The sequence below is a fragment of the Volvox carteri genome (genome assembly GCF_000143455.1).
Source record: "Volvox carteri f. nagariensis unplaced genomic scaffold VOLCAscaffold_1, whole genome shotgun sequence".
NCBI classification, from domain to species: Eukaryota; Viridiplantae; Chlorophyta; class Chlorophyceae; order Chlamydomonadales; family Volvocaceae; genus Volvox; species Volvox carteri.
In genome coordinates this window covers 5,484,447-5,509,535 of record NW_003307545.1, presented here as the reverse complement: position 1 = coordinate 5,509,535, position 25,089 = coordinate 5,484,447, and the positions used below count along the sequence as shown (strand labels likewise).

Genomic DNA, 25,089 nt, shown 5'->3' with positions numbered 1-25,089 from the left:
CTGGGGATAGGGAGTTATAGGGGTAGGGGATGTTCCTGGAAGGTGGGCTGACCGGCTGGAGGGGAGGGGAGGAGGGGAGGGGAGGGGAGGAGGTGCGTTGGGGCAGCCGAGGAGGAGGTAACTTCACGAAAGTAACACGCGGAAGGGGTGGGTTGCGGGGAAAGACGAACCATGAACGAGTGAACCTGCTGCCAAGGAAAGAGTGTACAAGAAGCAGAACTGACCAGGATGGGGGGTGGGGGGAGAAAAGGACGATGAGGATGAACACAACCCTGAAAACACAACCACTCGCAACGGCAGAGTCACCCAGCAGCAGGAGGAGACGCAGCAACAGCAGCAGTAGCCGCACAGCCGCAGGAGCGGCGGCCCCCAAAACCCCAGGTTGCTCATTACGGCAAGTGCGCCGTATCTTTTATGTTACCCCCAAAACACCGCCTGCCTCCTCTCCCTCCCTCTCCACTTCCCTCCCTCCCTTCCTTCCCCCACCCCCTCCACCCACTCAGGAGCGCCAGCTGTGTGGTGATGCACCAGCCCACCGCATCCGCGGGCTCGTGGAAGGCCATCAGGAAGGCGTCACCCTGGAAGGGGGTAGGGGGGTAGGGGGGGAAGACGAACCACACGCGAGGGGGTAGGGGGGGTAGGGGGGAAGACGAACCACGAGCGAGTGAAGGTGATGCCAAGGAAAGGGGGTAGGGGGGAAGGGAAGGAATCCTAGTAGGCGATCAGCAAAGGACCGACTGCAGACGGGGGTTTGGGGGGAAAAAAGTGGGCAGCATGGGAGGAAGGGAGCGGCCCAGGAGGAGGAAGAGGAGGAGGCGGGAAACTCGCTGACAAGGCCAGCCAGGTCAGGAAGGACAAAGAGCAACGAGGGAGCGCGGGCTAATTCCGTGCGAGGTTGGAAAAACGACCAACAACGTCTGGAGGGGAATAGAGGGAGCACGAGGAAGCAAAGAGAGAGAAAGTGGTGTTGTGTGCGTCATGCCATGCATATCGCCCCAACCGTGCCTACCCCCACAGACAACCCCCGCCTCACCCACTGCTCCCCAACCCCCGAGCCCCATCCAGCCAACCCCCCATCCTCGCCCCCTATCACCACCAACACCACCAACACTACCCATTTACCCCCCAGTACAGACATACATACTCACGCACCTCCGTCTGCACCTCGTAGCCGTACCACTTGGACATCTGCGATCTCAACGTGTGGTCATGCAGGTCGATGGCGGACGCCATGAGGTCCGTGTCCCACTCCCACAGCTCAGTACTGCCCTCAACTGGGGGGGGGAGGAGGGGGAGAAAGTGGGGGGAATATTGGGGGAGTGGGGAAGGCGGGGAAATAGAGGGGGAAATACATGCAAGATTGGGGGTTGGAGGATGGGAAGTATATGCAAACGTGGTGGGGAGGGGACCACATGCACAAAGTCAAGGAAACAACAGCATGCTCAAGTAAAAGACGGGGGGGGACGGGGCCGTGCTGGCAACCATATCAGCTACCGATGATGACGTCCGCAGCGGCCGTGGTGGGGAGCCGTGTGGGGGGACTGGGGGAAAGGAGGGGAGCAGCGGGGAGTTGGCGGAAAGAGGCGAAATGGCCCAGAAAGGTAGGGGATGAACGGGTGTAAGGGGGGGGGTACGGAATTACCACAGGGGTACTACCGGGGTAAGGAAACGCACTGATCATCCCAACTGGTGATGTCAACTTGGGGTTTCTCCCCCCTTCCCCCCATTTCTCACCCCCCCTTCCCCCCAAAGCTCCAAATACACACACACACATATTCCTCACCGTCCGTGAGCACCAATGTGACCACACATCCCCCTGTACGGCGACTGGAACCTGCGAAAAACACACCAACACAAGACAACACGGAGGGTGACTGGAGTAAGACAGAGACAACGGCAGTAGCAGCAGCAACGTCAGCGGAACATGCAGTCGCAGGGGTAACAGAGGCAGTAGCAGCAGGAGGAGCGAGCAGCAGCACCATTACCTGACCCACCCTGACCCACCCACCCAGCCCAAACTCTACATCAACATCCCCATACATATACACACGCACACACATACACAACCAACCCGCCCCGCCCCGGGCCCCCCCACCCCCACCCCTACCTGGCGGCATCCTCTTGGCCAGCATCGTCCGATACCGCACCACCGAGGGCACCAAGCGGTACGCCAGTACCAGCAGCAGCATCAGGCCCACCAGGCCCCCCAGCACCAGCAACAAAATGCCCCACCAGGGCACCAGGGGGACGTGACCAGACCCATGCCGTACAGATACGCAGCGCATGCTGATTACCGGGCCGAGGCTGGACGGGGAGGCGCTACTGCCGCTACTGCTGGTGGTGGTGGTGGTGGTGTTGCGGGGCGGTCCCCGGGTGTAGTTCGCCGTAAAGCCGTCCTTGCACGTACATCCGCCGTACTGCCAGTAGTACGGCGCGATGCCGACGGGTGTTGAGCCGCGCAGTACCGGCATGGGGCATGTGGGGCTGTCCAGGTCGCTGCTGGTGACGAGGGTGCTGCGGGTTCCCCGTCCCGTCCCGTACCAGTATTGTATTGGGGGGTGAGAGGGGGGAAACGAGGCAGCCGGGGAAGGGGGGAAAGCGGAGGGAGGGGGAAAAGATGAACCACGAGCGAGTGAAGCTGATGCCAAGTGCGAAGGGAGGGGGGCGGAATCAGATGCAAAAAGGAAACAAGAAATGGACAGCCGGCATCCAAGCTTCGAAACTGCCCCTAGTTAGTGAGTCCTAACGAGCTCCTAACGGGGGTGGGAGGGTGAGATGCGGACGGGGGGGAGGGAGTTCTGGGGATCCCGCTGGCGGGGAGGGCATGCAAAATGGTGTGTGTGGAGGTGTGTGTGGAGATGTGTGTGTGGAGATGTGTGTGTGAGAGGGGGGAGAGCGGAGAGTAAGACGAACCACGGGGGAGCGGGAGGGAAGGGTATAATTGAAACCCTGGCATGCACTAGCCAAGAGGCACAAAGACCTGAAGGCGTGGACCCGATGGCAAGCATGCAGACGTGTGATATATACGCAAGTTGTTGCGCCGCAATGCGATAACGTTATGGATTAGGTAATGGCCAACGTTGCCCCAACACAATACCCAAACCCTCTTTTCCCCACATCTCACTCAACGCACACATACATACATGCAAACACACACACGCACATACACACGTTTTCCATACCTGGACAATGTCACCTGCGGTGGAAGCCCCGTCATCCCCGCCAACGCCGCTTGCATGCCCGTGTTACGAATGTCAAAGTACGACAGCTGGCCGGTTTTCGCCAGCTCGTCTGGCAGTGTACCGTTGAGCTGGGGGTTATCGTTCAGCAACAGAGTAACCACCGAGCGCAGGTCCGCGAAGGACGGGGGAATGGTGCCCGTGAGGTTGTTGTGGGACAAGTCCAGAAACTGGGGACGGTACGGAGGGGGGGAGGAGGAGGAGGAGGAGGAGGGCAAAAACGGGGGAATGCGGGGTAAAGATGTGAGCTTCAGGGACAGTGGTTTCGGAGGGGCGGGGGATATGTGAGAGTGTTACAGAGTATATGGCTTCTGGGCCATGCATACATCATATTGTTATATTACCCAATACCCACATACATACATACATACATACATACATACATACATACATACATACATACATACATACATACATACATACATACATACATACATACATACATATATACATACATACATACATACATACATACATACATACGCACCTACCTCGACATGCCTGCACCTCACATTTCCCGGCAGCGAGCCCCCCAGGGAGTTGTTGGACAGATTCAGGTTGAGTAGCGCCGAGCTGACTTGCATCAGGGGCGCCACGGGCCCCGTCAGCTGGTTGCTGGAGGCGTCCAGGTCGTCCAGCCGCAGCCAGGACAGGTAGGGGGGCAGGGGGCCACTAAGGTGGTTGTGGGAGATGTCAAGATGAGCCAGGTTTCCTGGGGGGTGGATCCGGGGGGGGAGGGCAAACGGAGCGCGGGGAGAGCGGGGAGAAGGACATGGGAAGGGACGAAGGAATAAAGAGGTTAGGGAGCGGGGGGAGGCGGGGTGGAGATTTACGGTAGCTGGCATTTAGTTGTACGATGTACAACACATACACACATACGCATCATACGCATGCTCATGCGTGCATACATACACACATAAATGCATACATACATGCTTAACCACCCTGTAACGACATACATACATGCATGCACCTCGGCGGCTTTTCCTGCCCACCGCCTCAACGGACCAGGCCCACCCCCTCACTCCTCCCCCCCTATCTCCCCCCCCCCATACACCCTCACCGGCAGTCCCCAGGTCCTGCTGGGGCTCGGGGAATGCTCCGCGCAGGTGGTTGTCCGCCAGGCTGATGCTGCGGAGGCGGTTGGCGGAGGTGAAGGTGGTGCGGGGCAGCGCGCCGCTGAGCTGGTTGCTGTCCAGGTCCAGAAACTGCTCGTAGGAGAGGGCAGGGGAGGGCAGGGGAGGGCAGGGGAGGGCAGGGGAGGGCAGGGGAGGGCAGGGGAGGGCAGGGGAGGGCTGCATAGATGACGGGCCGGGATGGCCGGGAAGGCAGGCAAGGATTGGCATGGCAGGCAAAGAGGGCAGCGATGCAGCTTCCTTGCGAGACAAAACAAAAGCACTGGGCCCCGCTCACTTTCATCATTCGTTCACTACCCTACTACTACTACTTGCCACCGAAAGGGGGGTGGTGGTGTATCGGGGCCATTTGTGGGTCATTGCAGGAGTGGCCTCCACCGTTGCGAGTACATCGGGCGCACACGGGGGCCCCTTTTTGCGGGTCGGATCGCTTGCAGGGCGACCACACCGCTCCGATGGTGATGGCTCCGATGTGGTGATGACGGTAGCTGTGATGGCGGCAGCAGCGCAGCACTCTCCCTCCCCTTAACCCTTAACCCCCAACCCACCACACCACACCACACCACACCACACCACACCACTACGTCCAGCCTACCCACTCCACGATCATCATCTCCCGGAGAGCTCCCGCATGTGCTTCAGGCACAACAAGAAGCCCCCCTCAGCTCGCCTGGTCAACCGGAACCCCGCGACCAGACCAACTACCCAGCTACAATTCCCAAAGGCACCTACTCATTCAACCCGCCACTTCGCGCAGCAAACAGTCGATCAAGCAGCCATCCGCCCAATCAACGAGCCGGCCCCTCAGCCAGATGCGGTTTGAGAGGGCGGCACCATCACACCACCAGGCCATCCGGATTCCCCCACATTCCCCTCCCGGCTCCAAACAGTAAAAAAAGGCATCCACCCACATCACCACATCACCACCTCTTCAGCATCAACGTTACCTGCAGGGTGGGGTGCGTCATGAGACCCTCCGGCAATGTGCCTGACAGAGAATTGGAGTGCATCATCAGGGCTGTCACCTGGCGTAGGGCCAAGAACGGGTCCAGGGGACCCTGCAGCTTGTTGCCGCCCGCGCTGAGGTACTGCAAGGAGGTCAGAGATGCCAGACCACCAACACCCACATCGCCATTGCTACTGCTACTGCTGCTACTGCTGTTGGTGTCGCCATTGCTAGTACTGCTGTTGTCCGCGGCTACCCAGGTGACCGTGTCGCCAGACAGGTGATTGCCATCGAGCTCTAGGACCCTGCGTGTGCATGTGCATGTGCATATGCAGGGGAAGGAGGACGCGGCTAGATGCGTGAGGTTGTGGGGGTTGTGGGGGTGCAAGGGGGGTGGGGTTCTGGCTGTATAGCAGGGGGGGGCCCACATGTCGTTTGACGTAGTTCATTGAAAGAGTTGAGGGAAGGGAACCGAGCGAAAATGTGCAGTTAGTTAATTCTTTTCGAGTGCGTCGGTAGTAGTAGTAGGGCGCCCCTATACCAGAGGAAAATGCTTCCTGTACGGTGGATGACGTGTTGACGTACACCACCAGTACCCCTGCCCTGGTGGACATGGAACGGTAGAAAGGTGGCCCGACTGGACCCGGCTAGAAAGGTGCTTTCCTCGCTTAGCCCCCAGGGGCAAGGAGCTCGCTGGGGGGGCACCTCACGGAGAGGACGGGGAGTTGGTTGTTTTTGAATGGTTGGGCGAGTCAGCAGGAGGTGAGTTGGTCAGCGGTGGCAGCCGCCCTCCATCACTCACATGAGGGTGGAGCTGAAGGCAGCCCAGCGCACGGCTGCCACGTCACCCATCATGTTGTTGTAGGGGAGGCTGAGCCCCAGCACGCCGCTGGACTCGGAGAGACAGTCCGTTGAGTTCACGTCGGAAAGAATCAGGTCCTGTGTACCGATGGGCCGGAGGAGGCAGCACAACACGCCATCCCACTTGCAAACCGGGATGTCCGACAGCCAGTTTTCCTTCTTCGTCCAGCCTTGACCGGCCCAAGCCGCGTAAAGACTTGCAAGGGCTTCCCGCTGGTTCGCCTGGCATCCTGAATCACAGCTGCGCGTGACAATTTCCGCGTTTTGCTGCAGTCGGCGAAGCGACGATGGCCTCTGGTCATGTTCGCGCGCCGATATCCCTTTTACGACGGGGAATCGCCTTGAGAGAGCTTTGGAGGCAACTAATTGGCTCCGTAGCAAGGGCTTGTGTGTCGCGCAATCTGTGGCAAACACTGTCAGCAACAGTGATAACCACAACGCCCACATCTGCATCAATTCTATGAATAAAAGTCCAACGCTTGCGAGTTACCCCATGCTGCGCGTAACCACACAAGAGTATTGGACAGCCCAGCGCAACACGTTGTTGTCCGAATTCAAAGCCTAGTGTGCACATGGAACTTTTGTTCCATTTCTCTGTTTTGCGTTTTTTTTGGGTGCCGGCAGTGTCTGCCTTCTAGTACTCTACTTATTTGTGGACCCCGGTAAGGTATCGCAGCATCGCATGTCCGTATCTGAGCCTGCTATATCTAGGTCCATGCTCAAAGTTACGAGAAAGCTAGCAGATGGTATGGTGACGGAACTCGGTTAAGGATTCGCACGCCGTACTAAGGCAGTTGGGTCCATAGCTGGTCCATAGGGATCCATACGGGTTGTAACCCATGCTCTGCAGCCGCATCCCTGCTTGACAGCTACAGTGTTACAACAAAGCTAGTATCATAAATAAACTTAGCATATGGTTTGATGCAAGCGGCCCCGAACTGCGCGCGCCCGTAAATGCGAAACGGTTACATCCAGGGTTACATCGCATGACCTGCAAGAATGTGCATCCAGAGACGAAACCTAGCCTCAATCAATGCAGCCATAACAATCAATTGTACATAGTTGAAAATTTAAGTCTGCTTGATCACATAAGTGTGCGCGGGCGAACATTTACATCCCGACATCGCCGCCCTTCCGAATAACTTCGCGCGCCGCACATATATTGAGGAGCTTACGTTACATGGCGCTCTTTGCGTAGTGCTCTAAATTGCAGGCTTTTCCTTCTGCCCAGCCCAATAGTGGCAGCATACAACACGCAGCACGCAGAGCCGACCACAAAAACCCTACCCCGAGGCGAAGGTGAACGACTCTTGTCCGCACAACCTGCCATTGCGCTTAACGCACTTCCCTAAAGGATGGGGATAGCACAAGCAGCTCTTACCGCGTTCATTGGCCCATGTCAAGATGATCATGATAAAGCTCTGCTGAGCTCATGCAGCAGGCAGTCCCAAAAGCAATCCGTTCCCTACCGCACATGTCTCACGCCGTTCCCTGACATGCAGCATACACGAGATGTAAGGTGCTCCCCACCAGACGCGTGTCCTGCTCCGAAACAACTTTCGAAAGCCCAACCGATCTCAGCATTTGCCGGATGACCGCCAAGCGGCCATCCAGATCATGTACCTCCATCACCTGTCGTATGTTTGGCCAGTCGGCGGCGGCTATTCCGTACAGAACGTCCAGCTTCGCGCGCTCCACATCCAACTAGGGTGTCCGGTGGGGTTTGGCACGGGGGCCAGGGTTGATAAGTAGCAGCAGCAGTAGCAGCAGCAGTAGCAGCAGCAGCAGGTACAGCAGTAGCAGCAGTATGCTGGGCGAGTTACAGACAGCCGTATATAACCCCACGCATGGTTAAACGTCAACAACGAACAGACCCCAACAAACAGACAATATGTTACATATAGACGGTGATCGGTAATTCCATCCCTGGGGTGATATTTCAGACACAGCCTGGTAGGACGGCGGTCCCATGTGTATTTGGCCGCACTTCTGCACATCGAGGCAGCACTAATACGCCGGTATTTGTGTTTGGCATGAGTTTGTCATTCATGGGGCTGCCATATTGGCAAAAAACCCAGTTGGCATCAATGCTAGTCCGGTCTTTAGTCGTAGTCGAGCTTGCTGAGGTGTTGTGCATGCCGGTACAGGCCACTTGTTCTTCCTTTCCAGGCTTGTGTCTACAGTGACAGGCGATGTGCCCTTTGGCTCGGTTATTTCGCCTTACGGTATAGGCGGGCTCGGTTATTTCGCCTTACGGTATAGGCGGGCAACCTGGTAGCCCGCTGCAATAACAACAACAGGAAGACTAGGGAGCAGCAACGCCAGCAACCTCACAACTAAAAGTGCTGATGCGACCACAAGCTGCAGCACAGCGGTGGCATCACCATCCCTGGTTTTGAGTCCTCCTCCACCGCTTTGTGCTCTTCTCATAAACACTGTCATGAAAAACGGTCTTGCGCTGCTCCAGCTGCAGATGGCGGATCAGCAGCAGCTACTGGCTAAGCAGCACGAGGTGTTGGCTTCTGTGGTGAAGGTCCTGACCAAAGGACAGTGAACCCTGCAGTCACTGCCCTCTCTCCGCTGCAGGCTGGAGCGGCATCGGTTGCCCAATAAGAACAAGGACAAGAAGAAGCACGACAGCTCCAGCTGCACAAACACCCGTCCAACAAACTTGAACAAAAACCCGTCCAAAGCCCCAGCAGCTGCGGGATGGGAGGATGGCCTCCATTCCTTCATCCGCGCTCATGCGCCTGGTGGTGTGCTCAGTCCCTTAGCCTGCACCCCTAAGCCACCAAAGGCACTAGGGCACCACAAACATCGCTATCAACAACCATCTTTCGCGCCTGAACGGCAAACGGAGGGCGGGTGAATGAACGCGGCCCTAGGGCACCCTCGGGGTGTAACCTTGTGCTTGCTTGACGGTTTTACATCACACGACCAGTACACCCACCACACACCACTACATTACGCCACACACCACTACATTACACACCACCACATTCCAACAATCATACCACGGGAAAACAAACGCACTAGGCGAATAGTTAGTAGTTTGAAGTATGAGCACGACGTGAGCATAATATCTTGAATGTATAAGGGGGTCGGGAAAGAGTTATGTACGGCTGTAGGGCAAGGGGGTGTCAGCATTTGTTTATCTTAATAATTTGAGCGGTGGGTCGATGCGGTCGGGGCCCTGCTACGAGATGACCTTGCTGAGGGGCACCCGTGCGCACCTCTGCACTGCTGCTGCTGGCCCGACAGCATAAGGCACACGTAGAGTGAGAGGCGGCGGCGAGCAGCAGTGGCCGAAGCGGGGGAACCCGCTGCCAGAGCATACATGCTGCTGCACGGACCTGCCCATGCGGACGAGGAGGGAGACGGGCAGGAAGGGGGGAGAGGAGGGGGGAAAGGGTCAAAAGACTGCCAGTCGGTGTTGCCATCCATATGACCAACGAGGCGAAAAGGCGGCAGTGGAGCTATGGAAGGGCAGGTGGCTAGGGGCAGACCAGGTGGGGCTCCCAGCAAGGCGGCGGGCAGTGGAACACATGTGCCGGGGAAAGAGGCCAGGGGTGCCTGTCCCAGCCCCCACTGGGCGATATAGCCGCACAGATACCCTCCGTCCCCTCATCTCCCCTCCCCCGGACACCGGCCACCCTGGAACACCCCCTCTCTCGATCCGCCAGGCCGGGCTCAGGCGCCTCGTCTCTGTGCTCCTGATGTGGCGGCGGCTCGTGTGCCTGCGGCTGTTGCTGCTGCAAAGGTGAGCTCAAAGGTGGAGGTCAGGGGCTCCAGCGCCACCACCCGGCCCCAGGTCCTACTTTCCTGGCTGCCAACAGCGTGAAGAGGCCCGTGTTGGCGCCCACATTCACAACCCGGCCAATAGGGTGAATGGTCACCCGCAAGAGGGGTTTGGAGGGGGTACGGCGAACCACAAACGAGTGAATTAGATACCTGGTAGATAGATAGATAGATAAAGGGTAGGGGGGAAAGCGGGAGAGGAGGAGGGAGGGAGAGGGGTAGGAAATGCCGGCGCCTCCCTCGCCCGGGGATTTGGGTCCAGGGGGGGGTGGGGGCTTTCCCCGTGCCGCAAGTGCACGCGGTCTTGGATCACCTCGCGGTACAGGAAGTTGAGGTCTTCAATAGTGAAGTGCCTGAGGTGGGATGGACAATGAGTTTTAACACCAGGGAGAGGGAAGAGGGCGCAGGCTTTGGTGTCAAGTAAATGAAGCCATTTGGCCTACCGCAGCACAGGCCGCTTTCCAAAGAAAGAGTTTTTGTATATGCATGAACGGTGGGACAGTGATAATGTCGGATGGGACGGTGGACACGGTATGGACAGGCGTGCGCGGATTACTTCCAAGGACGGCTTGGCCGCTGCGCGCTTCTCTGCAGCAAGCTTCTTGGAGATGTTAACGGGTTAATATGGTTTTATTGCAGATATGGTATGAGATGTGCAGGATCCGTTCCAATCGTACCGTGACAGTTACGTTGTACCGCTTGCATATACCTACCCTCTTGCCGAAGTCAACGGCGGCAATTGTGTTTTTCGAAAGGGCGTCTCCATATGCCAGACAATAATTTTATTCCTTGCTCGCCGGATAGGCGAAGATGGATTGGCTCCTGCTTGCGCAAGGCTTAAACCTGATTGGGTGCAATTTTTACTACGTGACCTTGGCCATCCTGTCTCTGCCATCCCTTCTGCTTTACTATCTCGGTCTTCGCAAGGGCAAGGAGGCAGATGACGCGCAAGGCAGTGCGACATTTTACGAGGGCCAAGTGCTTCACATCCGGAGAGCACCTGTACACAATCAATTTCGGTAAGCATGGAGTCCGAAGCTACAGAGTTATGCCAATGTGTGCGCGACCAGTTATGCCATCTGCTAACTGCGAAAGACGCCCTCCACCTTACGCGCTGAGTGTCTCGCAGACCGATCGCCAACCCGGGTAGCCCTTCTTTTCCCCCTTACGGTCCGAACCCGTTGGACAAACCGGTACATAACCTCAGGTACGCCGTACGGATGGCTGTGCTAGACTTGGACGCACCGCCCAGCTGGTTCAAGTCCCAAGCCAAGGATCACATGACTGCTGATGAAGCACGCAAATTCGCTGGCACATCAGGTACTGCGCACAAACACATATCGCATGCGTACTGGTCGTCTCGTGTCTCCTTCACGGCTTACCTCCCCAGGCTCGAAAGCCGCGCTCCTCCTCCTCCTCCTCCTCCTCCTCGTTTTCCGCCTCAATCTTGATGGAGCCGAAAGTTCCCGTCTTTGCAATTGTTGCCCCTTGTCGACACCTGCAGCCGATGGACCTGCAATCCCGAAATCTTAACGTCCCCAAGCACCCCCACTCCCCACCTCCTTACCTGATGCGCTTTTCTCAAGCCCGGCACTGGGACCTCGCGCCCCGCCCAACTACCAACCACCAAACCGCACAGGCTCCGTGAAGCTCTTGACCGACCCCGTGTCGGCCGGCTACGTCCAAAACCCCATCAACGTCTACTACTGCTACAGCGGCGGCAGCAAAAGCGGCACCAGCGGGGCAGGAAGCGGTGTCGGCGGCGAAGGCGGCGGTTCGCGGCTAGAGCGCTGTATTGCCGAGGTGGGAGAGTGTGTTTTCAACTTACCCGAACCCAAGAGAGTGAGGGAGAAAGAGGGAAGAGAGATTTAGAGGCGGAGTAATGACGAATGTACTACAGGGTCTATGTGGGTGCGTGGGTGTAGTGTCGCAGGTATGTATTGGGTGCAGTGAGGTGGTGGGGGCTCGAACTTTTGAAATCCGGCAATTCATTTCGCGGCCCCCAGGGCGGCCCAGAGCCCGCCCCCTCCCTTGTGACCCCCGGTGCCACCCCGAGCCCCACCCCGAGCCGCGCTCTTGCTTTCCTGAAAAGCTTCGAAACCGGCAGCATCGCCAACTGACTGTTATTATTGCTGGTTTCTTTAGTTTCGTGATTCTTGTACCCCTGGTCTTCCCTTTTCCCGTTTCCCATTTCTGCCGTTTTACCGCCGCTTCGATCCTCTTCCCTCTGTACCCCGGGGGCCCCCAAAGGTGACAAACACGCCGTGGAACGAGCGCGTCAGCTTTGTGTTTCACCCGGGGGGGGAGTCGGTACGCAAGGCGCTGCACGTGTCGCCGTTTATGGACATGCAGAACACCTGGTGCGGTGGGTAGTGGGTGGGTGGGTGGGAGGTGTGGACGGGTGGATGGGTGGGCGGAAGTGAGCAGCTGTAGCTGCCGCAACAACCGGGTCTTGTTTCCGGGTCTGGGCTCGGGCTGCCACGGCCGTGTGCTGATGGGCGCATGACAGCGGTCGGTGGGGGCGTCCCTTGGGGCGATGTGGGTCTCCCGGAGGGCTGGCGGGGTTCCCCCTCTTAAGCGCGGCTGAGGGAGGGGGGGAGAGGGGGGGGAAAACACAACGGTCCGCTCCACACACACGGTATGACATTTGCTCGCATCTGGGCCTTGATCGATTCCACGAGGCCCCTTTCCATGCCTCTGTCAGCCTGTGAAAGGTGCAGCAGCCCCGCGCCTTGTTTGCCATCCTCCGCGTCCTCCGCGCCGCTGGCGCCCCCCTCACCCCCAACCGTTACCCCCCCCTATGAAATGCTCCGGCGGTTAGTGCTTTGATGGGCGTTGGTCAATGGGTGTAGCCGACGCTTGACTTTATCCGTCGTTCACCATCGCCCATCTCCCCGTTGTCACTTCCCCTCGGACGCGGACGCGGACTCTTTCCTTTCTTGGCGCACCCGCAGGCACTTGGAGGCCCCCGAGCCGGCAGATCGTCTGAAGCTCGTGGTGCGCGCCTCCCACCCCGTGTATGGAGACTACTTTTACGCTGACCTGGTGGGACGTCGAGCTGCGCACCCGCAGCGCGTGAATGAGGAGGCCGGGTTGGGGACCCTGCTGCGATATGGGTTCATGCCGCACCGGGTGGCGCTCCTCATCTACTGGCAGGTGTGTGCGCGTGTATGTGTGTGTGTGTGTGCACAGCACGCTTCCAATTCACACGGGGCCTTATCACCCACTTCGGCGTGCCGGCCTCGCCGTTTCTCCCACAAGATGTTTGAAGGGTTATTCGGCTGGTGGATTGTTGGCTTGCGTACCCCGGGTGCAGGGCCCCCCTTCGGGCTCGGAGCCAGACTGCCCAATTGCCGGCCGGCTGGGTCCAGCGGACGACCCCACAAGACCCTTTGCTGTGCTGTGCTGTCACACAGGCCGTCAAGTTGCTGTTCAAGGGAGTGCAGTTTTACTCGCCGCCTAGCAAGGCCTATCAGCGAGAGCTGGTCGCGGAGGAGGGCCAGCAATGTCAACAACAACAACAACAACAACAACAACAACAACAACAACAACAACAGCAGCAGCAGCAGCAAGGAGATAAGTTGGGGCAAGAAGGAGCGATCTCCAAGATTAAGACACCCGCAGTAGCTACGAAGCCAGCCGTAATGGCAGACGGAGGTGCTGGGGGTGGGTTCTGTCCGGTAGGCGGGGCGGCTGTGTGGGGCGCTGCCCAACACACGCACCCTCGTAACGGCGTCACGGGGAAGCATTTCATGTGGAGGGAGGCGCCCACATGGCCGTGGAGGGAAGGCTGACCTGGTGTTCGTTAAGGTGTTTTCTTTTTCAAGCTGGAAGTTTTTGTTGGAGGCTACGGTTTTGGGGGCCTGGGGACTACAATAATGCCCAGCAGGTGGTGATTGGTTTTTATTTTTTCAATGTATGACCTTTCGCTTTTTCCTACGTGTGTACGACCATCTTGACGGCGCGCGAACATCCAGCAGACCGTTGAGATAAGACTATATCTAGACTCGTGAGATAAGACTTTTGCTATGTCGTACGGTGGTATGGCGGGCGAGGAAAGTGCACGACGGCGCGGGACTCGACAGGGCGCCGGTCGGCTGTTTGTGATTCCTTTTAGCCGACCTCCCAAGTTTTTCATCGGGCCGCACAAAGCTTTTTCGTTTCCTGTGAGTATGTTTGATCCGCAATCCTATGTGCCTGTCTGTGATACGCGGCTAAGCTTAGCAACTTTGTTTAATTTTGGAGACTCTGGTTTGTGGATGATAGCCAGGGATGGGGTGTGAGGGCATTTTGCAGCCACATGTGTCAATCCTTTCCCTGGCTGGAAAGCAGCCCGAGTTGCAGATCACAGCCCCGGGGGGAGAGACAGATGGCGAAATGGGTCGGGAATGGAGGCGTGAAGCGCACGCACGGATTCTGTGAGGTGCCATGCAGGGCTTACCAAGAATGCCGGGCGTACCTGCCTGCTGTGATATATATACAAATACGAACAATCCATACACACACGCACACCCTTCCCAAGCATACGCGCTGTTTTCTATACCCGCACGGAAACAGAACCGCTACTTTGAAATGCACGAGCGAAACACAATATATGATCGCACGCCCCGTGACGTGCTTTACATGATACTCCTCCTCGGAGTGGTGTTGCCCCGCTTTCTCCCCCCCCTGTATCGCTCTCCTGCTGAGCAGTCCAGTTTAGAAAACCCAGAAATGCCTTTTAGCTGCTCGGACCTCTGTCCCATAGTCCTTACACTCGGCTACAGAGTATACAGCCGATGACACGGTGGTGGGTAGGTGGGTGGGTGGGCAGGCGGTGGAGGACGCCGGAGGCGGCCACGAGGGCTACGCTGGTGCTGGTGCTGAGCATCTGACATCGGCGCTAATATCATGATGATGATATGTGCGGTGTAGATATGGATGGGACGGAAATGTCATCAGGTGCGTTGTCTCCATTTTGGTCAGGTCTCCTCCAGTGCCATGCGGTAGTAGCGGTGGTGGCGGTGGTGGCGACGAGCGGGTGTCAGGGTTAGGATGATCCGCGCCAACAAGTTAATGGAATCGGACCAGAGCGCGGCTGCGGGGCGGGGCGGGTGCTAGGAGGCCGCGGCGGGCTCCTGCTTGATGGCTTTGTCCACCCCCTCCTCCTTGGCGGCCTTGGCGGGGTCCTTCGCCGGGGAGGACGATGTGGCCCGAGGGGAGGTCGCGCCGCGGAGTATGAACTGCCTGACATACATACATAACGAATAACAAACAAACCGGAGCGGAGGGAGGGATGTGACAGGACCTGAGTTGACTGCCGCAGTACGGCACACGAACGGCAACAAAAATTCAACGTAGCGAAAACGTTACACAACGGTGCAGTGGCATGCCGAGGGAGGTTCACCACTTGCGTTTCCTGAAGCAGCGAAGGGAAGTAGCGGGGCATGCCGGCCGCCGCCGTCGGGCGCTTCCCCAACCCACGATATTGGACCCGACAGGCCTAGCCCTCGTCCTCCCCTACCTCATTTTCCTTCCCCCGTCCACGGAAGAAAAATGAGGTACACAACGCACACACACACACACGCACGTACACACACACACACGCACGCACGCACGCGCACCTGTGTTGGTCCAGCTCCGCCAGGGCCTCCTCATAGGGCCTGTAGATGAGGTCCATGATGCGCCACACCTAGCGCGGCAAGGGGGGAGGGGGGGGGGGACGCACCACGAACGAGTGGGGAGGGGAGGGCCGGGGAGGCCGACAGGTGGTTGTGACTGCAAAGCCTGAGAGGGCCGTCAGAAACAGGAAGAGCCCCGTAGTTGCAGAGAGGACTTTCGATTCAACGGGTGATGTGCTGAGGCGCTGCGGTGCATTCTTTCACCTGGGAGTAGAGGGGCCTATCTCGTCTATCCTCGTGCCTACCATCTTGCCGCTCCTTGCCCTTCCCCCTCCAGCCCAGCTTCACTCCCCTCTTTCAACCCCCCTTCATCTCCCCCCCCCCACGTTCCCACAACCGCACCTGCAGGGTGCCGTCGTTGTGGTCATCATCGCTGTTGTCGGACACACTGATCAGGGTCCAGGGCTCCGAGGGCAGCCACTGGAAGTCGGTTACTCGCTGAGCGTGCAAAGGGGAGAGGGCGGGGGAGAGAAGGGGGGAGAGAGGGGGCGGGGGCAGAAGAGATTGCGGGCAGGAGCGGGCCGAAAAGGGGAAGAAGAAGGAGCGCTACGAAAACCAAATACGTGGGAGAAGGGAGAAGTGTACCGGGCCGACAGCGGCGGCGTGGGTGTGAGGGTTTTAGGGATAATATGACGCGCCGGGCCCCGGAGACAAGCGCGCAGAGAGAGAGAGGGTGTGTTTTTGTGTGTGGTGGTGGTGGTGGTGTGGGGGGAAATGTGAGACCGGGGACCGGGGGCCGAAAGGAATAGCGGAAAGTGAGAGAGGGAGCTGAATGCAAGCGCGCTGGCTATCACAACGCAGCCCAACCAGCTTCAACCCTACACCAAAACCACACAAGGCGCTCAAGACAACTACCGGTACTAAACACGTAGCTGCCTTAAGTAGCTCTCCAGGTCTCTTTGCTCCCGAAACTTTACCGACACTTACGTGTTTCGGACTTCTTCTACAGTCGGCCCTTCGAAATGCCGCAGCCGGCGATGTGATTTTTGAATTGTCATTATCATCATCATCGTCATCATCTCGTTTATTTCCCGGCCCCAATCAATACCACCAAACACCCGCATGTTGCCCCCCAGCCCAGCCCAGTCCACCTCACCCCGGATCGGTGCCCAAGGTGGCGGAAGATGAGCTGTGGCGGAATGTCCTCCGGCCCTGCCGCCGCCGCACCTTTGGCCCCCCCCGCGCCCGCGGCACCCTGCACAGCCCCCTCCTTGACCCCGCTGCTGCGACCCCTCTTCTTCCCGGGGCCGGCTACTGCTGCTGCTACTGCTGCAGGCACCTTGCCCTTATCCATCTCTTTCTCTTTATCCGCGCCGTCGGCCGTGGCGGCGGCCATTACTGCGGCGCCATTACTGCTCGGCAGGTCCGACTCGCTGCCCCCGGCGGGTGCTATCCCCGCCATGCCCCCCGTGCCGCCGCCACCTGCAGCGCCTTCCGCTGCTACTGCCGCCGCCGCCTTCGCCTTGTTGACCTCCGCCTCCACCCTGCTGGGCGACAGGTCCCAGATGGCGATGGTGTGGTCCTCCGACCCGCTCGCAAACACATCCTGAGGGGGAACAACCCATCGGAGGTGGAGGGAGGGAGGGAGGGTGGATGAGGACGACGAAGCACAGACGATTGTCGAAAAGACATTCCAGGGACGGAGGGGAGAGGGTGACAGGGGGGGTGAGGGGGGGGATCACATGCAAGGAGAAGCAAAGGGTGCGAGTGGATATGGGGGGTTGCATTACGGGCATAGTACAAGGCAGGGGGCTCTGAGTTTGGCAGACGAAGACGATTTGCCCCTTTGCTCTTCCAACCCCCCTCCCTTACCTTGCATGTGGGGTGCCACTCCACGTGTATGACCTCCGACTGCTGCTGCTGGTGGTGGTGGTGATGGCCGGGGGAGGCGGGGGTGGTGCGGTGCGCATGGAAGTGGTAGAGGTGGTCGCTGCGGGAGGACATTCGCCGCCGGTCCCACACGTGCAGACTGCCGTCCTGCCCGCCTTCAGATTCCGATTTGGCAGGGAGGGGCGAGACGGAGAGAAGAAGGGGTTGGATGGAAAGAGAGGGGGATGGAGAGAGGGTTGGCGAGCGAAGGGACGGGAATCATGAAGACGATGCAAGGAAGGGGGGGTCGCAAGGTGGGGTGGGGCCAATCGCACAATAACATGCGAATGAGCGATTGCCAAAGAAAAAAGCGCGAGGGGGCCCTGTGGTGAGCGCAGGTGACTGAGAGGGGGCTGAAAAGGGGGGAAGAAGGAGTCCCGCCCTCCCCCTTCCTCCCTCCTGAACCCACCCACCCCACTCACCCAAACCCAAACCCGCACGCAGACGCACCACTCACCCGTCACCAGCAGGTTCTCGTCCAGGGGGCACCAGTCCACGCACATCACATTGACACCGACTCCGTGCGCATCCGCCAGCTCCCCCACGAAACCCAAAACACACGCGGTCGCCCCTCCGTCCCCCCCTCCCCCCCCTCCTCTGCCCCCTCCAGCTCCAGTCCTCAGGTCCCAGGTCAGTATGCGGCCGTCATCCGCCACACTGACCAGCACCTGGCTACCCCCCGGCTGGAACACCAGGTCTCCCACGGTGGCGGTGTGGCCCTCCAATCGCCACCGAGCTGGGGGGGGGAAAGGGGGGCCCAGGAGTAGCAAGGAGGGCGTCGGGTTTGAGGAGGACGGGGGAGTGAGCGCTGTCAGACTGCTGCGGTGGTGGCCACAACTACCCCCCTTACCCGCAAAACCCTTCACCCTTCACCCTAGTTCCCCCCACTCCATCTCCCGTCTCCAGGCCCCAATACCCCGCCCACACCAACCCAATTCCCATTACACTTACATACATACATGCATACATACATACATATACACATACATATACACACATATACACCCACGTTTTAGCTCCGTTGCCTTCCTTCCGGACGTCCCTTCTCCTCCTCCTCCTCCTCTCCCAGCCAGAGTGGATGACACGTGGTCGTTCAGGTCCCACACCAGCACCAGCTGGTCGTTACCGCCGCTGCCCACTCGCGGCTGGGCGGCGCTGCAGGCCAGGGGGAAGGGCGCATCGTCCTCGTGGCCCACCAGCACCAGGTCGGGTCGGGAGGGGGCGTCGGAGGAGGAGGAGGAGGAGGACTTGTCGCCACCGCCGCGGGCTCGGCCCTGTAGGGGCGGTACCACGAGGAGGAGAGCGAGGGGGAGGCAGAGGCGGAAGGTTTGGGAGGCGAGAGGGGGACGGGAGGAGGACTGGTACGGGTTGGGACGGGAGGGAGGAGGGAGGAGGGGAAAACACATACACACCGGGAGTGACGGATTGTCAAGGGGCATGGGGCTGTCCCCCATGACCCGGCCCCCAAAGACCGCGCCACGAAGCGTAGACGTGAGCCGTCTGGACAGGATAGATGGTCGGAGGGGAATCCTAGGAAACGTAGAGGCGGCAGCGGCGGCGGCGGCGGATGCTGATGATGCGGGGGTACCTCCCCCCCCTGTCCCGGTGTCCGCATGGCGACTGTGTCGACCTCTACCAGTGGCAATACCACCGCACAGCACCACACTGCCCTGCCCTGCTAGCGCACCTTTGCCGCCACCGCCGCCGCCGCCAGCCCCGCTGACTGCGGCCGCCTGTTGGGCTGTTGGTCCATGTTCCATACGTACAGCTGGGGGGAGTCCGTGTGCGTGACCACCACCTCGGGGTGCTGCGGGATCTCTCGAACCTTGTTCACCTGGGGAGGGGGGGGGAGGGAGGGGGGGGGGCCCAGGGGGCCCAGACGCAAGGAAGTGGGAGGTGAACTGTTTCGGTGTCCAAGGTCCGAAACTGCCCCTAGTGAGGGAGACCTAAGCGGTGATGTGTGAGGGCGGGGGAAGGGAGGAGGGAAGGCGGGGCCTGGGGAAGGGGAGAGAGCCTGGCGGGAGGAGGAGCCCCATGGGACGCGAAGTGGATATATTGATAGACAGACAGACAGACAGGCAGATTGGAGGACAGGTGAAATGAAAAACCCAATGGCGCACGCTGAACTGACAAGACGAAGTGAATGTTTGAATGACTGAATGAAGGGCGACCCATGGGTCACTAGGGGGTTTCCGCCACCGAATTTGTCAGTTGGTCGGTTAGGTCGTTGTACCGCACCCACCCACCTCCCCCGGGTGGTAGATTGTCTTGACGATTCGCACGTGGGGCGCCTGAGACCTCTCTTGCCAGTTGGACACCGCCTCGCATGAGGCCACGTGGGGCTGCCAGGAGGGGTGGTAGCGGAGTGGGGACGAATGGGAGGCAGAAGGTAAAGGAGTTGCAGGAGAGGTGAGTGGGCATGAGAGTGTGTGTGTGTATACAAAAACTGCATGTGTATGTATAAATGTATGTATTCACCCCCCCCCTTCTTCCCCTCTTTCTCCCCCTCCCCGCATCTCCCCCCCCAAACTCCCGCACCTTGAGCACGTCTATGTGTGCCAGAATAAGCGTGTCGGGTTTGGAGCCGTCCAGGACCTGTCACCGGGGGCCGGGGGCCGGGAGGCCGCCGGAGAGCAAAGGAAATCAGGAGGGGGCGGGTTCGGAGGTGCGAAGCTGCAGCAGAGAGCATGGACCGGGATGGCGGCTCCCAGGCGGAGTTGGTGGCAGCGGGGCGGGAGAGAGGGAGCGCAGGACGTGCAAACCCACGAGCAGAGCAGCCGGGGCCCCTGTAGCCATCCAGTCCCACCCCGCGCTCCCAACGGAGGCTGGGAGCCTCCCCCACCCCACCCGACATCATCACGACGTGCAAATACGCCGTCAGGCCATCCGGGCAGGTCCTTTGTGGAGGACCGGGCTCCCGAACACAAGGGCCCCGGAGAACCCCTTTCCTTTGAAATCCCAATCCCCTGCCCTGCCCTGCCCTGCCCCGTCCGGGCTGCAAGGGGGGAATGCGGCGGAGTAGATCCGTTACCTCCCCCCCACACACACACACCCAAGCAGCGACTCCAACTCTACTGCCACCAGCACCAGCACCACCGTGTGTGTTTCTCAGCCGGACTCGACATTGACCCCTCTAACCATCCACCCACCCAGTACGATAAACTGCCAACCGCCGGGCAGCAAAACCCAACCTTCGTCACATCCCCGCCCTGCCGAGAATCCCAGGGGATGGAGGTGGAGGTGGAGGTGTACATACAAACGTACTGTCCCCGCCGCCGCTGTTGCTGTCACCGTCACGGGTGCCGCCTGAAACCCATTATTTCCCCTTTCTGACACTTCTTCGATCCTAAAGTTGGTAAGTGGCCCCTGCCTCAAGGATCTGTTAGAACTCCCCAATCCCCCCCCCACACACACAAAGACACACACAGCTCTGGCGCCCGAATGGTGAGCTCTTCGTTGGCCGCCCGGACTTCACCACGACCATGGTCCATGTGGGTTTCGTTTTCCCCTCCTCCCCCCCCCGTGGACAACCCCGTGGACAACCCGCCATGTCCGTGCTGTGCTGTGCTTATTCATACAGTGCTGTGCCAAGCTGAGCCGCCTCAGACCTGCTCGGACAGATAGGCGCGGTACTTGGTTTTATAGCCCAGGTCTTCGACTTTAGGCCCCCATCTGCGAATGAAGGGGCGAGTAGCGAGTGTGTGTGTATGCGACAGGGGAAGGGGGGAAGGGGGGAAAGGGGAAGGGGGGAAGGGTAATGGGGTTTGGATCAATGAATAAGGTGCGTGAGGAGGGTCAGGAGGTGGGGTTGCGGAGGTGCCGTGAGACCGGGGCTGTGTGTAGGCGAGAGAGCGGGTATCGGTAGAGACAGGAAGTGGAAGAGGGAGAGCGTGAAGGTTGAGACGCGGCCGATAGAACATTAGATGGAAGGCCTAGAGGGGCGGGCGTCAGTTTGAATGAGGGCGAAGACATGAGCGGTGGTGAGTTCAGGGTTGGTTTCACGGTGGGTGGGTCGTTGACCTTTGCGGCGCAATTGGGTGACGGTCCAGGTGAACGGGCAGCTGGTTGACCCGGCAGTAGGGCGGCAAGGAAAGGAGTCAGCGGGGAGAGTTGACAATACTTAAGGGGATGTGGATGGTGTTTGTTGCCGACGCAGTGCGCCTGTGCCCGTGCGGTGGGGTCGTGATGGGCGGGCGCAGCTTCGGAGCAACATAAAGCAGAACAGCTCGAGCAAGAAAAGACAACTTCCGCCGCTAAGAAAACCAAAAATTACATGCACAGTACGGAAGTTGGGCGCGCAGGACATTTTGCTGTGTCTGCGGGAAGTGTGGGACTATGCGAACTCCGTCAACGCTGTATGCAAACCACCTACTCCCAGTTCCCTTAAGTCGTAACGATAGCTCACCTGCACGTTTGCGTTGGGTAGCTTAGATGATAATGCATGAACCTGCAAGTTTGGCGGATTCAAAGGGGTCAACGGCTTAGTAACGGCCGCATTGTAATCAGATTGTAGATTTAATCTTTCATACAATCACACACCAGTCATACAAGACTGGGATCATTCTTCGCTTGTAGGCTTCAAAGCTGGTATCTGATAAGAGCGCCATCTTTGGGGCAGCTCCTGCTACGTTAGACAGTCTTGATGTGTGGCTACATTGCTTTGTCTGAACTCTACACGAGCAGCGGTGAAATTACCACAGCTTCGGAGCCTCGAACGGTATTAGTTGGATTTTTTGCTGTGGAGTTGAATAACGCACAGAATCAAGTGGATACAAATACAGTTTTGTACGTTCATGGGTTGTTTCCAGGACGCAAAACTTATACAGCGGTTGATTGGCCTTTGAGTGAGTTTCGCGTTTAACCTCCAGGCTTGAGCCCCCTAGCAAGTGGTCTTTTGTAGGTTGCATAAAAGGTCCAAAATCTTGTAGGAAGGTAGGGGATGCCAATAAATTATTTGAACCTCCTTTTGACAGTCACCCGAAGATGACAGAAATTTGAAGACCATACAGTAGAAAAAGGAGCATCATGCAGAACTTTGATCATTAAATTTTCTGTCATCTTCGGTTAACCGTCAAAAGGAGATTCCAAAGCAAGGGCAGATTTAGGGCTTTGTCGATGACCCGTCGTAACAGAAACGACGCATGTGCACTGGAGCACGAGACAAAAGACCGAGGCGCGACGCAACATTTGCATAAAAAAATCATAACCCGTTTTGGCGCCAAGCGTGATGAGTTGGCCTCTCCACGGGTTAACAAGGGCCCCGGAAAACACCCGTGAAGCTCTGGTACGAAGGTCTGTGCTTAATATTAAAAGCTCCCCGATCATGTGCACCTGTGGACAACCCCAGAGTAATTGCAAAGTTTTTTGAATTAACCGACCCATATCAGCGACAGCGACGTCGCCGTGCCCTGACTCGAGTCCGGAACCTTGTGAAACCTTTTGCGGTATCTACCGTATGACATCATTTCCATACTCCACATCCCATATGTATAAGGCTTGTCCTGAAGTGCAGACCTTCAGAACCGTTGTCCCTCCGCCACGTCGTGCATTCGCCAACACGGTCCGTCCTGCAGCGCCCGCCGAGCCCTGCTTCGAGCTACCTGCTGAACGAGTCCCCTCTGTCCCTACTTCAACCCATCAGTAACCACCGCCACCGCCACCACCACCACCACCACCACCACCATCACCACCACCGCCACCACCGCCACCACCACCACCGCCACCACCGCCACCACCACCACCGCCACCACCGCCACCACCACCACTGTAGTCCCTTCCCAGAAGGATAGAAGCCCGGAGCGCAGGCTAGGACAAGGTACCGATTTCATCGACCAATTTTCGCCTCCTTCCCCCTCCCCTTCCCCCTCCTCCATCCTCCATACCCCCCTCCTCAGCCGCAGCAACAGCAGCAACAGCAGCAACAGCAGCAACAGCACCTCATCAGTCCTCATCATCCAGCAGTGGCCCCGGTGGCGCAGAAGCTCGCCGCCCTCACACGCACCCGGCTCGCAGCCATCTCCAGGACCCTGATCTCCGGAGACTGGTCGGCGTTTGGGGCAGCAAACCACCACCACCTAAACAATCACTTCCTTAAATTACATCAACATCAGCAGCCGCCGCAGCACCATCACCCAACCGCCCAACCACTCAAACACCCAACAGACCCAAACACCACCACCATCGCCGCCGCCGTCATCACTGCAGCTGCCACCACCGCCACCGCCACCGCAGCTATCCGCGACAGCAACAGCGACAGCGCCTTCACAGATGTTGCTCTGAGATTTCCGGCTGCAGTTGCGGTGGTTTCAACTCCGTCAGCGGCAGCAGCGGCAGCGGCAGCAGCAGTAACAGTATTGCGTAAGTGTAAGAGGCAGCGGCGACAGGAGGCGGTCCTTACGGCAGTTCAGGTGTCCTCGGAGGAAGGGAACCTCCTTATGGCAGAGAAGGCGGAGCACCCTGCATTGGTGGTAGAGAGCATGTCGGCTGTACGGCATTTGAATCTGTATGACAATAGCCATGTCGGGGCTATTGAGGATGAGCATCGACAGCAGCCGCCGCCGCCGCAGCAGCAGCAAGGGCGGGTTGATGAAGGCCCCGAACAAGGACCAAAAGATGAGCTGAGTGACGCGGTGGCGGCGACGACGGTGGCGGCGCGGCGGGCCGCTGCTGCCGCCTCCGGGGCGATGGTAAGCGCCCTGTCTGCAGCAACGGCGGCGGCGGGGCAGCAGCAGCAGCAGCAGCAGCAGTGTGATCAGGCTGCGGCGCCGCCGCCGCCGCTGGCAGCGCATCCGGCAGCAGCATGGCGGCCGCGGCGAGAGCAGCACAAGGCGAAGGTGGAGGCCGTGAAGAGCACCGGTGGAAATTGGTGCTCCGCCAGGGTCGGGGGTTGGCGGGGCGGCGATTATCCGAGCAGGTGCGTCTAGTCCTAACAGTCAGTCGGAAGGTCAAGGGAGGGAGGGAGGAGGCTGCTGCTGTAGAGGCCCGATGAGTTGTGTGAGTTAAGTGCGGTGAACGAGGGGGAGGAGAGGGAGATTGCTGAACGCCCGTCTCCGGAGCAGCAGTAGCAGCGGCAGTAGCACGGGGTTTTACACCCCAGGTATGTGCGGGGCTTTTAGGGGCTTCCCTCCCGCTTTCAATTCCCCCTCGCCAACTTAGCTTGCAAGTGCTGCTTGCACTGAATCCTTGAAGTCCCAACACACTAGTTTGCTCACTCCCATTCATGACACCACCACAACCACAACCACAACCATCAGCAACACCCTTCAATTAGCCTACACTACATACACATCACTACAAATCACGACACATCACTACACACTACTACACACCACGACACTACGTCCGGCGCCCCAGACCCCCCAGGGACCCCCAGGTGCCCCCCCGCCCCACCCACTTCCTGGCGCTACGTCTGTCCCACGTGTCGACAGTTACCGAGGCCATTGAGCGAGTGAGTGGTTACAGGGGGTGAGAGGGGCACCTAAAATGGCAGCTCTTTCCTTCTTTGTTATTCATTATCGTCCAAGGCAGGAGGAAGTTGCACTTTCTGAGTATGATTCCCCCGCCCCCTCCCCTCCCCCTCC

At 58.7% G+C, this 25,089-nt stretch overlaps 4 protein-coding genes across 4 annotated transcripts in view; 2 read left to right on the top strand and 2 right to left on the bottom strand.

Moving 5' to 3' along the window:
• The window catches only part of VOLCADRAFT_86457 (uncharacterized protein), a gene marked incomplete at both ends in the record, with an annotated part of 21,209 nt that extends 14,574 nt beyond the window's left edge, over window positions 1-6,635 (bottom strand). The window contains 11 exons of the mRNA XM_002945906.1: window positions 53-55; window positions 500-578; window positions 1,153-1,274; window positions 1,784-1,834; window positions 2,108-2,334; window positions 3,183-3,409; window positions 3,731-3,951; window positions 4,303-4,447; window positions 5,323-5,400; window positions 5,587-5,626; window positions 6,124-6,635. Coding sequence (XP_002945952.1) covers window positions 53-55; window positions 500-578; window positions 1,153-1,274; window positions 1,784-1,834; window positions 2,108-2,334; window positions 3,183-3,409; window positions 3,731-3,951; window positions 4,303-4,447; window positions 5,323-5,400; window positions 5,587-5,626; window positions 6,124-6,635 — 1,705 coding nt within the window. The remainder of the gene's footprint in view (window positions 1-52; window positions 56-499; window positions 579-1,152; window positions 1,275-1,783; window positions 1,835-2,107; window positions 2,335-3,182; window positions 3,410-3,730; window positions 3,952-4,302; window positions 4,448-5,322; window positions 5,401-5,586; window positions 5,627-6,123) is intronic.
• A 1,987-nt stretch (window positions 6,636-8,622) lies between these two features.
• On the top strand, window positions 8,623-14,232 carry VOLCADRAFT_120250 (uncharacterized protein; the record flags this gene model as incomplete). The annotated part of the gene is made up of 9 exons (XM_002946262.1): window positions 8,623-8,732; window positions 8,769-8,938; window positions 9,866-9,942; window positions 10,785-10,999; window positions 11,188-11,300; window positions 11,620-11,783; window positions 12,231-12,340; window positions 12,935-13,025; window positions 13,397-14,232. The coding sequence occupies 9 exons, from the start codon at window positions 8,623-8,625 to the stop codon at window positions 13,772-13,774; spliced, it is 1,428 nt and encodes a 475-aa protein (XP_002946308.1). The 3' UTR covers window positions 13,775-14,232.
• Window positions 14,233-15,582: 1,350 nt separating this feature from the next.
• On the bottom strand, window positions 15,583-21,183 carry VOLCADRAFT_30886 (uncharacterized protein; the record flags this gene model as incomplete). Its single annotated transcript, XM_002945905.1, has 11 exons — window positions 15,583-15,651; window positions 15,983-16,078; window positions 16,737-16,769; window positions 17,085-17,186; window positions 17,453-17,570; window positions 17,960-18,317; window positions 18,513-18,756; window positions 19,209-19,343; window positions 19,756-19,851; window positions 20,048-20,104; window positions 21,118-21,183. Coding segments are annotated over 11 exons (1,374 nt in total), but the record flags the coding sequence as incomplete, so codon positions are not given.
• A 1,811-nt stretch (window positions 21,184-22,994) lies between these two features.
• The window catches only part of VOLCADRAFT_86454 (uncharacterized protein), a gene marked incomplete at both ends in the record, with an annotated part of 5,539 nt that continues 3,444 nt past the window's right edge, over window positions 22,995-25,089 (top strand). The window contains 3 exons of the mRNA XM_002946261.1: window positions 22,995-23,069; window positions 23,404-24,422; window positions 24,863-24,956. Coding sequence (XP_002946307.1) covers window positions 22,995-23,069; window positions 23,404-24,422; window positions 24,863-24,956 — 1,188 coding nt within the window. The remainder of the gene's footprint in view (window positions 23,070-23,403; window positions 24,423-24,862; window positions 24,957-25,089) is intronic.